Raw genomic sequence first — 15,894 nt, 5'->3', positions numbered from 1 at the left:
CTCTTCAGAGGTGTTCCCCTGTAAGGTAGTTTTTCTATTGTAAAGTTCAACAGTTTAACACAGGAGTCTGTGGGGGACTGACTCAGTTTTGGAGCCAACCTCAAGTGGACACTGGAGGAACTGCAGGTTTTTGGACTTGTGTGGGGGCTTCATTTTTTAGCAGTTGGTAATGGTTCTTCATCTCTGTTTTCTTGGATCATTTTGTTTTGAAATCATTCACCTTCACATTAGTTTTACTTCTAGTTTTTGTTTAGTTCTCCATGGCTTCCCGCTTTGCTAAGCAAAAATCATTGAGACTTTCAGATTACTGATTAAAGATTTGAATGTTGGACTTCAGTCTGTCTTTGGTCTCCTCCTCCTCCTCCTTCATCTATAAATTATTAAAATGTTTCTGACAGCCCTCAATTAAACCATTAAAATAAGCGTAAAGCATCATATATTGTGACACTCCTTATGTTTCCATTTACTCATTTTATTTATTTATTTATTTTAAACTCTATAAATATCTCGTTGACACACTGGAATTTTGTTGCACTTGTTCATTTCTGCTGGGGCACATGACCCACAGTGCAATGCGTTGCAGGACTGCTGGGACATGAGTGTATGCCGAAGATAGAAAAGCCACAACCACATAATTACAGAGCACTTTGGGTGTCTCCAAACTAGAAAACCATAATGTCCTTCCTTTTTTTCTAAGCTGTAAAATAGCCACAGAACAGCTGAGAGTTAAATATCTTACTCAGTCTCAATGGGGCAGAATTTTATGTAATATTACCTCTTTTCCTCTTTCTAGATAACTGAAGGTCTCTCTCTGCTGCTTCCCTGAGATCTTGACTGGTGGAGGTAGCACGGTGGCACGGTAGTTACGTCAGCAGATGGCCAGCTGGTGTATTCTCCCGTGTCTGTGTGGGTTCTCTCCAGGCACTCCTGCTTCCTCCCACAGTCCAAAGACATGTAGTTAGTTGGGTTAGGTTGATTCTCAATTCCGTCTGTCTGAATGGTTGTCTATTTTAGCCCTGCAACAGACTTGCAACCTGTGCACAATGTCTCCTGTTTTTTGTAGCTGGAATAGGCTTTAACTCCCTGTGTGGTAGAAAATGAATGGATGGACTGGCTGGTGTGATGAAATTATTCCATACCAAGATATAGAATGCAGTGGTCAAGATCACTGGGTTTGTCCTAATAACGCAATTACTTATCACATTTAATGAATAGGGCTTCATCTCTGCATCAAGTTTAGTAGAGCTGGAGCTTCAGAGCAGATTCTCTAAGATCAAAATTTATGGACTTTTTGATAAGATTGATAAATATTCTCTAATTTACATTTGTGATTAGAACGAGGTAAAACTGTAACTTTTATCAGGGTGTTTTTTGGTGATTGTGTTTCAGCTTCACATTTCATTCTGTGGACCAGTCAAATGTTGATTTCACATCTTCATATTTACTAGTGACTGAATTTGAGGATGTCTTTATCAAGTTGATTTTTTTAAAGTACAAAACAAATAGTTCAGTGCACAAGTTATGTTTGTTCTTTTACAACAAATGCAGTACGAATGACCGCTGAAGTACCAGTGTCAGCTGGAGCCACTCTGCTGCTGATGCTGACTTTTTAATTGAGATTTTGAGTGAGATTTCACCCTCAAGAATCAGCAAAGTATTCAATAAAAATATAGAAAGTTTGAGTAACAGACACATATTCTGATGAATAAATGTCTTGACAACATTGGAGTCAATAAATAATGTTTTTTGTTTTAGTAGTAAATCAGGTCTTGAATTATTTTGTAGAACTTAACACTAATTAGCCAAAACGATCCCAGATTAAAACATTTTCCAGTTAGAAACAGTTTGGATCTTATAACGAACACGCAAACTGCAACTGCAAGAAATTAATTCAGATAAACAAAGAAAAGATGCATGATTATGTTTACTTGGAAGCTTTATTACATTCAGTGCTTTTTGTGCATAAAATTTGATCTGAGACACTAATTTCCTCAAAACACTGTATGGAAATAATATGACACAGATGTGCAACATAAGAATTTTCTGTCAATCATTTTTATATTCAAATCGGTGTTGCATACAATTTTATTGATAATTAGTAGAATTTATTAGACTTATATAATAACATAAAATAATAAAGAAACAGAAGAAACACAGATTGGTTATAGTGGTGTGGAAAACTATGAGCAGCTGCTACTGTCCTTATAAAGTAGAGTCCATATAGTGGTCAGATTATACAATTTATGTATTAAAATCTAAATAAAAATCTATTAATTTCATATCCCAAACCCAAGATTGATCTCACAAAAAAAAAACCCAAAACTGTTTATACCCTCAACAAAGTGAAGGTCGGGTTTTGAGTACGTTCAAACTTCCAGTTTATGTTGCACAACCTCACAGGCAAAATTGTGACACAAGAATATTTTAGGCACCTGTCTGTAAACAAAACAGCACCTCAGCATGTCAGTAACAGGGTGTGTGGATAAAAACTGAGCCCTTTTCTTTTGTGAGCTCTTGTGCTGTGTGCTGTACAGCTTCAAGTGAAGACATTTATTACCGTATTATTTCACCAACTGAGAACAAGAATAGTTTCCATTTCAGTCTCTCTGCCTGGAATCATTTTCTCTCAAATGCTTTGGTGTAGATGTCCTCAACAGGGCGACGTCAGCACTTATCAGCACCAGCACAATCTCTCTGTGACAGATGAACCGTAACAACAAAGTCCCACGTCCTCCCAAATTTCATAACAGTGGAAAATATTAGCTGATTAGCTCCTGGCAAAGTTTCTGTAAAAATTTTCAAACCCACAACTTTCATAAAAAATGATACAATTTACACTAATGCAAAGTAAGCCAAGAGGTGAGCACTTGTATCTGTCTTGAGAAAGAAACAAAGCTCAGTTGTGTTTGGTCAACGCTGGAAAAAGTCTTACTACTCTGCAGCCACCTTAGCAACGCCTTCAGGCACATTTGGGCTATTTTGAAACCTTTCTCTCTGAACAGGATGACAGCCTCAGGATTCATTTCTGTGGTCAAGGGAAAGCAAGAAAATGCTTCCTGAGTTTGGGAATTTTGTCCCAAAATAATGTTTAAAAAACTTTTTAGCTTTTTTAGGTGACACATATACCACACTTATTATCGTTATGCTTGGAGTTAGCAGGAAAAAAAGGAAAATGGCACACTTACCTATAGCTTTACTAGATAACAAAAAAATATGCCTCCCACAACACAATTTAAGCACAATCATGAACCTGAACTGTGGAACATCACGCTCCACTACATTTCAGCCGTGGATCAACCACCATGTTTGCTGTTTCATTTCTCTGTATTTTTGTTTTCACAATTCTTTGTGCCTTTTCTCCAGTCTAGTTTATGTGAACTTCTTGTGGATAAATGTCAGAAAAAAGAACATTTCAGCATAAAAAAATGATTGTGGAAGTGCAGTTTGGGAAGGCATATACTGTATAATATCAGACACTGGTACTACAAGAATCGTGAATACAAACCTATGAAAGTCTATGAAATTCCTTAATGGCAAAGACTGCAGATGTTTTGACCCTAATCAACACCTGGGAAACATATTAGCCATATTCATGACCACTGTAACTGTTTAAACATGTCTTCTCCTTTTATATATGCAAAATGTCTGTTCCGTGTGCTGGTGAGATGAACAGCGACTGATTGTGTCGTCACTCCAGACTGAGCAATTAAATGAGTTGTAACATTATCAAACTTTTCATTAGTAGAAGCATAACTGCTGAGAACAAATCACTTTAACCGTTCTTTTGAAAGAAACGTCTTTTTATCTTCTAATGACCACTGAAGTAAATAATCTGGCTTTGTACCCATTCATTTAGATAAGGGCTTCAAAATAACTGCCCAGAGGAGCAACCAAGATGAAGGTTAAAGATGAAGGTGCACCAATTATCTGTGCAGAAATGATGATGTGGTACACAAACAAACACAAACACAGAATGAGCAACTTTTGGAGTTTTGTTCAGTGTCTAAAACATCAAGCTGAGTGAACACAGACGTAGAAGTTTTTGTGCTCCTCCCAGTAGTGAAGTTCATCTTCGAAGCTCCACGAGCAGGCCAGGTCTTTGGTGGATTTGATTGTGTGAACCACACAGTCGCCGGGTAACTTCTCGAACAGGAACTCAGCGACCCCAACCACTGTGAGTTTCTTCTGAGACTGGATCAGCTGTTGGATGTGGCTCTTGTCCACAGGCTCAGGCGAGGAGCTGTAGGACACCCATACGTTCAGTTTCTCATCCGATGAAGGCACTTGGAAGCGGTTCTTTCCCGTTGCGCATTGGAAATCCCTCTTGTTGACAAACAGGCCTGAAGGAGATTTAAATATACGCACAGACCAGCCCACCCAGTCATACTTCTTCTTTAGCTTCTCTACCATAGCATCAGCTAGCTGTTGGTTGGTTAAATCTTGCTGATCTCTCACCAGTCGTCGGGAGTCTTCTTCAGCTTGTTTAGGGAAGCTGACGATGCAGTCTTCAATGACAGCGTTCATTTTACCCTGGACAGCCTTCATCTTCTCACCCCACTCTTTCAGAAGATCGTCCTCCTCGTCATATCCTTTCAGAGCAGCGTGGCCCAGCAGTGCAATGAGCGCAATGCAGAAGAGCTTCTTCAGACGGGCGCAAAAGTCTTCCATCACCCGGCGATTTTTCTCCTCATAGTTAAGGATGATCTCGAGCAAAGGTTCCCCAGAGAAACTTTCTCCCATCACAACGTTGTATAGGGTGTTAATATTTTTGTCGCCTCCGGTCTTGGCGAAATGCTCCAGGAAGAGCTTCTTCTTCACTTCCCGGAACTTAGGTTTGGCGTTGAGGATGTCCATGTACTTCCTGAACTGATTAGTAATGTTTTCCTCAACGGGGAAGTACGTAGAATCCACTCCGCTCTTCTTGATCTCCTCGTTGATCCGCTGAAGCTCCTCAGACACTACATCCAGCCGATCTCTGACCTTCTGAAACTGCTCCTTCATGAATGCGGCCTCTTTGCTCTCCACGTTGTCCAGAGCCAGCTTGACAATCGGGGCTGCGATGGAGAAGACGGGGAAGAGGTCACCGGCGATGCTGGCCACCACTTCAGCTCCTTGCTCAAACACTTCCATCACTGTCTCCACCATGTCCTTTTTCTCAGACACAAGCTTCTGTAGTGGATTTGCCATCTTTGCTGACGTCTGTCTCAGACCGAAGAAAAACAATCACATTCTTAGAAACAGTCAGAACTGATCCTCTTGTAATATTAACAACAGTCAAAGTAAAACAGAGATTGAGGGGTCGGTTTTTGGTCTTCTAACTCTACTTACAGCTCTGTTCCAGTGTTGTTGGACTGTAGACTGTAGGCCTTGTGCTTCTTACTACGCAGCAAACACTGATAAGGAAAGAGAGAAACAGCCAAGTGAGCTTCAGTGCTGGCTGCTAGTCACACCCAAAGAGCAATGACTCAACAATGCCAAGAGAGTTCAGTAATGACGGAGGACTGGTATGGGCTGAACTGCTGCATGTTATTCATATGTTAACCGCTGGGAGGTAAAATGTACCTGCTCAACATTTACATTTACATTTACATTCAACTTAAACAGCTATTCCTCAACAGAGTGACTATTATGCAAAGACAACATGGAGGAGCACTGACTGGTTTCAAGCCACGCCAAGCCAAGCCTAACGGAGAAACACAGAGCTCACATGCTTACCATGGCAAACTTGCAGAGAATAAAAGCATGTGGAACTAAATTATGTACTTGGACTGTTAAATGCAACTATCTCCTCTTTAAGTCACACTGTTCAATGGGCTGTTTTCCAAGTTAAAAGTAAAATTAAATGCCGAAAGAGTTTGAAATCCATTATTTTGTTGCCTTTTTTGCAAAGGGTTAAATTATAAAATAGATTCAACATTATACTGAAGCTGTAGCCAGCAACTTAGCTTAACATAAAGACTGAAAACATGTCTGGAAAAACTGAAAACTCAAGGCCAAAATTATCAGGAAGTCTCTAAAAGTGTAACACGTGAAGTCAGGACAGTTCATGAGCTTCTGGCAACAGATCAGTTCCCATAAAAGCTGAACGAAAGGAAGACGGTGTGATATTTCTGAAAGCTTCACTTTGAGTAGTGAAAGTCTGTCATTTCCAAAGCGTTAAAAATGGCCATAGCACCAAAGCTGCTAACCGACACACATAAGGTGTGTGTGCTCGATGCTCTGGGTTTATAGAAGTGAAACAGGTCATGACAGACATATGAGGGCTTGTAAAGAATCCTTTAGTCTCATATATTGGATGGGCTTCACTTTTCTACATGCAGGACTAACGTTGTCGAAGCAGTGAACTTTTCCTAAAGCTAATCAAGCAAGTAAAATCAAGGGTTAAATTCAAGATGGCAATAACCCTTCCACAAATTAAAGCATGCTGTGCATTTATTGATATGCAGGGGGAAAAAGTTTTCCCTTCATTTCAGCCTAAAAACCGGATCCCTGTTGAACTTGGAAAGTCTTAGTCTGAACATTTCCAAATTCCAGGACTCACAGCATGAGCAACACTAACTGATTTCCTGGGCATGTTCAGACATGTCCTTGGTGCAAATCTGGAAATGTGCAATTTTGGGAGAAACTTTCATTTGTGTGGAAAAAAAACAGTCCACTGTGACTGTTTATTTTGCAGCTCTCGGTAAAGAATCTGCCGTCACACTCTTCAGTTCAGCTTTCTGGTCTTGTTCACATGGTGTGTTTCATTTGGAGCTGAGTGAGAAGCAGCAGTGCTGTTTCTCCTCAGTCGATATCAGAGCAGCAGGCGTGGGAAGTGATTAAGTGTAAAGAGGTTAAACTTGCTGGGCGAGGGTGCGTTTTCCAGTGAAACTCAGCAAGTTACCACGGCAACAAGACAATGGAAAATAATCTGTAGGCTCATTTATCTTTCTGCTGAGGTCAAGTCTGTCCCAGGGGGGGTTATGTGGCTAAACTGCAGTAGATAGCACCATTTCTCAGGCTGATGCATCTCACACCTCTGCAGCTATCAGACATCAGCACGAAGGATGTCTAGACAGGTGATCAGAATTTAGCAAATCTGAACACAGATTAAAGGAATAGTTTGGCCTTTTTTGAAAACACACCTACGTTTTTCTTGGCAGGATGCAGATAAGAAGCTATCCTCTCACAATAAAACAACGTTATAACCAGCACAATGGGTGGTGGAAATGAAAGAAACTTAGATGTAATCATCTCTGACTATAACCTAAGTAATATATAAAAAAAGACATATTGCCTTTTTGACAATGTCAGCAAATACTGAACACATTCAATCTTTATTTGAGGGGAAAGCTGTTGCACTGGATTGCATTAGATTTTTACACTTGTACTTAATAAAGTGCCCAGTAAATGTTCATCTTGTTTGATTAATTTATACAAAAACTTAAACGCAAAAGAATTTGGGGTTTAGCTATGTTTTATTGGCTACATTTTGGCCTGGAGTCAAAGTCACTGCTCCCGGCCAAGAATTCTTTGGGAAAGGGCCAGACATGTTGTTTACCAGTCTTTATGACAAACTAAGCTAATCAGTTGCTTCATATTTATGGAGAAATATGATTAATTTCATCTAACTCTCCACAAGAACTCTATCCTCAAAGTGTCACACCTGTGAATAAACAAACACAAACCTCTTCAACAAAAAAAGTGATATAAAGGATATGATATGTTCAGCAACCCAGAAAGCAAAGAGGAAACGGGAAGGCTGTTCACTTGGCTGTTTCTCAAATATAACATATGTAGGATGTTATATTTGTGCAATTTTGTTCTAAAAATTAAGAAAAACAGCAAAGTAGGAAATTCCAGCAGGGGTTTAGAGCATTTCCAGTTACTGCATCTCATTTGATTTAAGCATAAAAAATGTTTCCACTGATGTTATCTCTCGGTTTCGCTACTTCTCGGGGTCTCGTGGGTTTTGTAACTGCAGTCTGAGTGCATGAAACACCTCCACGCAGATGCTTCAAACATAAAAGTGCTTAAAGAAATCACATTTTCATAGACAAAGAGCTGCTGCGGCTCACATAACAGAGATGCACACCGCAGTCTGTGTACTGCCATTTAGATGCTGTTTTAGTCATTCTTCTGCTGCTCCTATTTGACCAGTATATTTTCTAACTCCAGGGCTTTTCAGATCAAGCGTTTACACTAAAAATCTAAAGAAAATGCAAAATGATTTCTGTGATTTTTGGGTTATTTAGTTACATTTCAGGTATCTTTAAGTTGTTCACAGTTATACAAACATGAATTTTCCTTTTTAAGTACTCAAAGACCAAAGAGGAGGGTAAATACAGTATATTCTACAAATCAGCAAACATTATAAAAGTGTCTTTATCTTTTTTGTATTACATTAATACTATGATGACCTTTCAGTTGTGTGTGACCCACTGGAGAGGCGTAAGCTTTGGCTCTGTCAGCTCAGGACTGAACTGACCAATAATATGCTGCTTATGCGTTGATACGGTCTCAAAGAGCAATATAATAAAAATATCAGCCAGGGTGACGGTTTTCTTCTCATCTATTATTACTGTGCAGAATTTAAACACTGTGATATGCCAATGGCAAATTTATATGAGGATCTGTGCAGTGGCAAGAAACGCACAACGCGCATGCGCTATCTGCACTGACTTTAGTGCCAGCTTCATCTGGACAGTAGAACAAACCCTCCATCTGACAGCTGACCACTCAGTCTGACCACTGAGCAGGGAAAAAACTTAACGCTCTGTTAAATGCGCTCTCTTAATGGATGAAGTATCGATCAGTCCGCGCGCGAGGGTTGTAATTGTATCGTTTTACATCTGATGGGCAGAGAAACAAACAAACACAGCAGCTTCACACCACAGATTAGGTTTGCGTTACAGCGCAGCCGCGTCAGTGGATTAAAAAAACAAGCACTTCCTGGAAAAAGTAAAGCGGTGGCACCAGATCTGGCAACCAACGCCCATAAAAGTTTTGCCTGAACTGCATTAAATTTTGCAGATTCGTCTAATCACCCACTCCGCTTTATTAAAACAACCCGCGTTAACAAAATATACGAGGACTTTTAACAGCAGTGAACAAAAAGCGGGTTTAAAAAAAAACAGCTCGGTTATGTAACGAGAGTGGCATGAAGTCGATTAAGCTGAATCGATCCTCCACTCATCAGCACTAACACTACCGCCACAGGACCCTTATAATGTCTCTGCTCACACGCAGTTAAAATGTGCCTGTCCACTATGAAACATTTTCAAGAGAAACGGACTCACCTCATAAAGTTTGCGGAAGAACTCTAACTTCCAGACTGTTTGCCTTCCTATTGGTCATGTGGCTCTCATGTTACAGAGAGCAGACACACCCAGTCAAACCCAGAAGAAGTACAAGAAAAAAGAAAAAATCCCGGGTGGTGGAGGGAAAATCAGTTGTGAGCATAATAGTCTGTTGTTGATATTGTATACAGATCGGCCTCCACCCATCTAATAAACAAAGGCATGTTATTACAGCATTATAACCGTTAAAGAGCTAATCTGACTGAGTTCGTTTGAACGCAACACGACCCTTTAAATAAGAGAGTAACGACGATAACAAAGGATGACAAAATATCCGTAATTTTAGTTTATTAAGGATGAAAGTAAAACATTAATCGTATGTGAAAGGTTTCCCACACAGCACCAAACACAGCAAAATATTTGATTTTTTTTTAAATAGGCTTTTATTTGGAGAGTGGGTAATATTAATGGCACTATCTACCACAGTATTAGTCATTTGTGCACACACAAAACAAAAAAAATTCCACCTGTATGACTAACAAAGGTTATCTTATCTTTTTATAACAGGGCACCTGAATTTTTTTAAGTGGTTATTTTTTGTTTGTTTGATTGTTTTGTTGAGATTAGACGAGCTCTACTGCTCTAATGTGAACTTAAATCATTCTTAAAGCCTTCATGAGTGCTTTGGCTTCCTTCCACAGTACACATAATTGTGACTCTAAGTGGTTCTCAGCATGAATATATCTCTGTCTGATATAGCGGTGATCCATGTTACCTTGGCCCTCACCTGTGACAGCTGAGGTAGGCCCAAGGGACAAGCAGAAGAAAATGAATGGACGGATTTCTCTTTCGATTTTTAATATAGAAATCGAAGGCTAAGCAAGCAAATATACACATTTCCCCCAAATGTAGAACTATTCTTTTAATTGTTGAACACCTCTTTAATATTTTTTTTATTCAGAACCAAGTCGCTGACTAATAATCCCATCCAAACCCAGTTTTGATAGTCACGAATGTCATCTTCAGAACATCCAAAGCCAGCATTTTTCCAAGGGTAGATTTTCACATATAATCTTAAAATCTCTGAAAGCTCACAAACACATATTTCTCAGTCATCCACCCTTAGCAGGCTAATATTCAGTGGGAACAGATTCACGACCCTAATGCTAAGACAAAGCTGGCATGGACACATCTGGCTCTGAATTTTCTCACCTCAAAGCTACACATATAAGAATATAAATTGTTGCATTAGACAATGGGTCACATAGCAAAACCCAGCTGATTACACATCAACAGAGGCAAGATTTAGGAATACATTTCTATATTGAATGGAGATATTTTCAAGTCTCTGATAAAGACATTCATAAATTCATCAATAAGAAGGTACACATTACATTTTTCATTGGCCTACTCAGGATGAATGCACAAGTACGCTCGTTTGTGTTTTCCAAAGTAGTAACAATCCTCTTGGAAGTTGGTGGACTGCACCACTGCCTTGTAATGGCTGACAGCATGGACCAGGCAGTTGGGGAAGCTTTTGTTCAAAGACAGAGCAACTGCCATCATGTTCCCCTTCAACTTCTCCTGCTCAATCTTCTCCTGGATCTGACTCTTGTTAATAGGCTTGGGGTTGACACAGAAAGAGACCACAATCTTGATCTTGTTCTTGGTCAAAAGGTCAAACCAGTTGGCTCCCCCACTTCCATGGTACTTCTTTCCAGCTAGCCAGTTAAAAAAGAAAATGCGCTCCCGGTCATTAAAGGCCCTGATGGACCAGTTCACCCAGTCGTATTTCTTAGCAAGAGCATCCAAGATGGTGTTGGTGAAGTTCTGGTCGGCAGTGCCCGGGTTCTCCTGAACTAGATGCTCTATGTCCACCTTGGCTTGTGTGGCAAAGTTCTCTGTACAGTCATCCACAGCTGCTTTCATTCGCTTTTCCACTTCCTCCATTCGTCCTTGCCACTTCTTCACCATCTCCTCCCCAACTCCTCCTTCCTTGAGGGCAGCATAACCCATGACAGCGATAATGCCAACCACAAAAAGCTTCTTCAGTCGAGCACAGAAGTCCTCCACTGCTCTTCTGCTTCTCTGCTCTGTATTAACTACAGTTTCCAGCATAGGGTCTCCTGAGGTGTTCTCCCCAGTGACAGAATTGTAGAGGGCATCCAAGTTTAAATCCATATCGGTGCTCTCATAATGGCTGATGAATTTCTCCATCTTCTTCTCCTTGAACTTTGGCTTGGCGTTGACAAAGACCTGAAACTTCTCATACTGGCTGATCATCTGTGCCTCTCGATCAAAGTTTTGCTTGTTCATCGACGTCCTCTGCAGCTCCAGGGCAAGTTTATCAATCTCATCTTGGATTCCTTCAAGTTTCTGGTTCACCATCTCGAATTGTTGAGTTAAGTAGCGAGCCTCTTTGCTGTCCGGGTTGCTGAGCAGCTCGGCTGAGGCCACAAACACGGCCTCCAAGACGGGGTGTAACTGGCCCACAGTGGCAGCTAGCACCTCAGAGGCTTGCCCCATGATCTCCACACCTTTCTCTATCTTGTCCCTGTTGTTCACGAGCCAGTCTGCCACACTGTTCATCTTTGAACTATATGTTTCACAGTAACTAATCTAAAAGGATTTCCAAAGGCTTTGCTGGTGCCTGAAAGGAGAAGAAACACGAAACCCTTGTGAAGTTCATTGATTTGAGACTTTTTAGCATTTCAGATAAAATATGGCTCAGCTTTTTCTTTATTTTAGCAAATATAAGTAACATAAAGTCTCTCTCTGTCTTTTTCAATCCTTTCTCAGCATGCATGGTGCTCCTGTGTAGGAGAGTGTTTGCAGTCTCAGGAATAGGTTCTCTAAGAACATGTTCCTGACAAACAAACTCTACAATAAAAGCAAACAGCAGGTCATGTCAGCACATGTAGGCATCCAGTTTCAGGCCGCGCCCTCAGAGCACGAGTTAATGACAGGGACTCGTTTTTAAGTCCTGGTGGCATTGACATAGGTCCAAAAAAAAAAAAAAAAAAATTAAGTACACAAACGAGTCATGGATGGTAAAACAGAACAGATGTCAAATATGGTATGTGTACTCATGAATTATGACGTGGACATATTGTGCAACACTGCAGTGCTGGCCTTTTGGGATGTCATTTTTACTTCTCTAACAATAGCCAAGAACCAAAGCAAACACAGATGTTCACAACATGGGTAAAAAAGGGGATTTACTTCGATGATGATTCTATATTTTTCTATGTAAAATACCCAAAAGAGATGAGCTAACTAATTTCTAGTTCCCTGGAGCTCAGAAAAAGGCACACCCAAGACTGAGAGAAGAAAATCCCCCACCAGTGCACTTGTTCAGTAATACAACCACATTTCCCTCCTCATTACAGCCTCAGTTTAATTGAATGCACCCAGATGTAATATTTGTGAGGATTTACTTTTGTGTAAAAAACCACAAAAATACAAGTTTATATGTAACAACAGTTTATCAGCTCACAGTGACTGCTGCAGTGATGAGATCAGTGGTGTCATTTTACAGCCTTTCCTATCACTGTGCTAATTAGATTTACTTCATTTGGTAACATACCAACAGATTTTTTTGTGCATTTCTATGAGAATCAAATGACAAGCAACAAAAATTAACTTTTCAAAATTTTTAATTTGGAATTAAATAACAGATTTAGATTCCATTCTAATGAAGGAAAACAAAAACAGGGAGTAAGTATTTACTGAACATCTTGGTAATTACTTGGTAATAACCTCCCTTGTTAAACCAAAAAGTCTTCTTTGACATCAAACATATTTTGGTGAGAGAAAGAGAGGAGAAAAAGGCGAGTCCCACACAGGCACTTGATCAAACTCCGGTTTTTCCTCTAAGTGCGACGGAGACTTAACGGCTCTGTCGCACTTAGGATGTGGTTTTTCAAGTGCCCACATCCTCTGAAAGACTCACTCTACCTGTGGCATTCCAGTTAAAAATTTCATTTAATGTTGAGAGCATGAAATGAAAAATGTAAATGTTTATATGGATATAGGCAATGAGTTTCTCTTTCTTCCTTCCTTTCTTTCTTTAAAATAATGATAAATGATGAAGATTCTCAACAAATAATTAGAAAAGAATGAAAAAACTCACCTTTTTAGTTAAATGTCCAATGGGCTGCAGTCCAGTTATCCAGTAGTCCAGCTGTGCCTGTGAGCACCAGCCTCCTTAGGATATATATATAGTCTCTCTCTCTCTCTCTCTCTCTCTCTCTCTCTCTCTCTCCCTCTCTCTCTCTCTCTGTCTAGGCTCTTGTCACTCCCCCTTTGCAACTCCTCTATCCTGTTCCAGCATTCCATAAAATAACCCACTCAGAGGGATGAGAGACCAGCGCTGACACAGATAACATCCTGTAAACACTCCCCTATGCAGGGACACCAAGCACCCTGGGAACAGATAAAAAAATAAAAATACTGGTTTGTGTGCGTGAGTATGAATGCAAGAGAAAGAGAGACAAAGATAGACAAAGGCAGTGTGAAAGAGACTAAAAAGGAGGCCAGTCACAGTAGGGCTCAACTACGTGGCCCACCAGCACAAAACCCCTCTTGTTGTGGCTCGAACAAGGTTGCCATGGCCACTGCACCGGCTCCCCCAACTTGTGTGAGACGCTGCATGCTTGAGAACCAAAGTGAGCTCTCTGTTCTCCCAGCGAGTTGGGATCCAGAGCAAGTTAGCTAGACTCCTAGGTGATCTTATAAATGTTGACCTACTTTACTTTAAATCTGATTATTAGCAATAGAAAGTTACAGCTCTGTGGAGTCAAGCTTTACAAATCGGGATGACATTTGCCCTGCAGGGGCAGCACTTTCAGAATCAGTCCGTCACAGCGCAGACTACAGACAGGCGGTCTGTGTTTCTGACATTCAGAGTTCACTCTGAGCCTTTGTGCTTTCTAAAGCAGTCATCTGTGCCACTTTAGGCACGATAAAGAGGCAGGAGGAAGAGGAGAAACTGCAATGTGTGACAAACTGAAGCTGGTCAGCTGGGCTTCCTTGTTCCTGTGTCGTCCTTCTGTCACATCTCACACTTGAACTAATTGTGACCATCGGAAACCAGAGAGTGGGTTTCGCAGGGACTCAACAGTATGTGGTGTGATGAGTGGTACAGACTGATGCTGGTAAACATTCGCTGCAGATGCCTGAGCGTGACGTCGCTCAGCTGGAAGACCTCGGATGCTGCTTTTTCTTTTCTTTAAGCCGGCAAAGAAAATGATCAGCAAACACACACACACATGCACTGTGTCCTGACATTTACTTTCAAGTGAACAAACAACACGGCCTATTAAAGGTAGTCTGGCTCCAGCATCAATAGAAAGTGTTGAATTTGTAGAAAAGTTTGGCCTTTGTTGTTTGTGGTTTCAGGCTTGCCAGGTGGAAACATGGCTGAAATATTTGCGATAATGACAGCCAGCTGAGGGGAAAGAGGCCGTTTCATCTCTTTACACTGCATGTTAGGAAAGCTGACTTAGGAGTCTCATTCCTGATTTTGTGTAATGAGAAGTCCTTTGAAAGTTGTGCCTTCCTTTGTTTTTAATGAAAGTACAAACTTGGGCTTATTGCGCTTCATTGCCTGCTGCTGAATAATATTTGAATCAGCAAAACACAAGTAAAAAGCTTGTGTAGATTGTATATTATGCATTAATGGCATGTTAAACAAAGCTCATGACCATTTTGTCTTACCTTGACTTATCCAATCGCAGAGTTTGTTTATGTCTGGAAGCTAAAATGATAAACGGCTGTCTTTTTCAAGGAAGCATGGCCATGTTTTATCATTTTGACCTTGGTCAATGACAAGTGTTTTCTCCTCGCCACAAGATGTCTCTTCAGCTCACAGGAAAAGCCCCCATTGGTTCATCTCATGGCAGAAGATGCACAGCATTTTCTGGGAAGGGTTGAGTGTTTCAAAATATCAATAGCTCTAATTATGAGACAAGAGAAAGCACTTATTCAGAAGATAAGATTTCTATTATGTATATTAAACTATAGATAGAGGTGCAGACACAGGCTCGATACAAACAAGACAGATGGCCAACGATTTTTAATTTGAAATTCAGACTTCATTTTGGCAGAGCTACAAGCAAACCTCTGAAAATGTTGAATACATGCCTCAAGATAAACGTGCTTCACTCACATCAAAAAGACAGAAGGTGCTTACGGCCATTTTCTACCATGTCCCGAAAATCCACACAAGAGTATGAGCTCAGTATGTCGAAGGATTGTTTCATAAATAGAAAGTTGTTTAGTGGGAAAGACAGGATTTAGTAACCGTCATTGGCTGACTCCCGTGGGAAAATAAAGGTGGGCAGGGCAGACAGGTCCTTTGAAATGTGTTTCCTGGTGAGATGGATGTTTGATTGTGAGATATTGCCAGAGGGACGAAACAGCAGAATGAAAGTTGATTCGAGTCCAGATTATCACCTTTTAACTTTTCTCTCTGCGCTGTGTGTATTTGAATGACAGGAAGGGATATGTTTAGCTGTTTGAAGAGCTCAGTGTAGTAAAAACAGAGATGAGCGATTTAAAACTGTCCATAATGTCTCATAATGAACTGTGTTATAGTTGAGCTACATCCCACATT

The 15,894-nt window shown here is 40.4% G+C and overlaps 2 protein-coding genes across 2 annotated transcripts; both read right to left on the bottom strand.

The window, feature by feature from the left end:
* Positions 1-2,039: 2,039 nt before the first annotated feature.
* Positions 2,040-10,042, bottom strand: rpz4 (rapunzel 4). The gene is made up of 3 exons (XM_026184694.1): positions 9,279-10,042; positions 5,329-5,393; positions 2,040-5,199 (listed from the first exon to the last, which is right to left on the bottom strand). The coding sequence occupies exon 3, from the start codon at positions 5,185-5,187 to the stop codon at positions 4,012-4,014; it is 1,176 nt and encodes a 391-aa protein (XP_026040479.1). The 5' UTR covers positions 5,188-5,199; positions 5,329-5,393; positions 9,279-10,042; the 3' UTR covers positions 2,040-4,011.
* Positions 10,043-10,119: 77 nt separating this feature from the next.
* On the bottom strand, positions 10,120-13,528 carry rpz5 (rapunzel 5). Its single transcript, XM_026184693.1, has 2 exons — positions 13,411-13,528; positions 10,120-11,928 (listed from the first exon to the last, which is right to left on the bottom strand). The coding sequence occupies exon 2, from the start codon at positions 11,865-11,867 to the stop codon at positions 10,686-10,688; it is 1,182 nt and encodes a 393-aa protein (XP_026040478.1). The 5' UTR covers positions 11,868-11,928; positions 13,411-13,528; the 3' UTR covers positions 10,120-10,685.
* Positions 13,529-15,894: the final 2,366 nt, after the last annotated feature.

The sequence above is a fragment of the Astatotilapia calliptera genome, chromosome 11, assembly GCF_900246225.1.
Source record: "Astatotilapia calliptera chromosome 11, fAstCal1.2, whole genome shotgun sequence".
Classification (NCBI taxonomy): domain Eukaryota; kingdom Metazoa; phylum Chordata; class Actinopteri; order Cichliformes; family Cichlidae; genus Astatotilapia; species Astatotilapia calliptera.
This window is presented reverse-complemented; position numbering and strand designations above follow the sequence as displayed.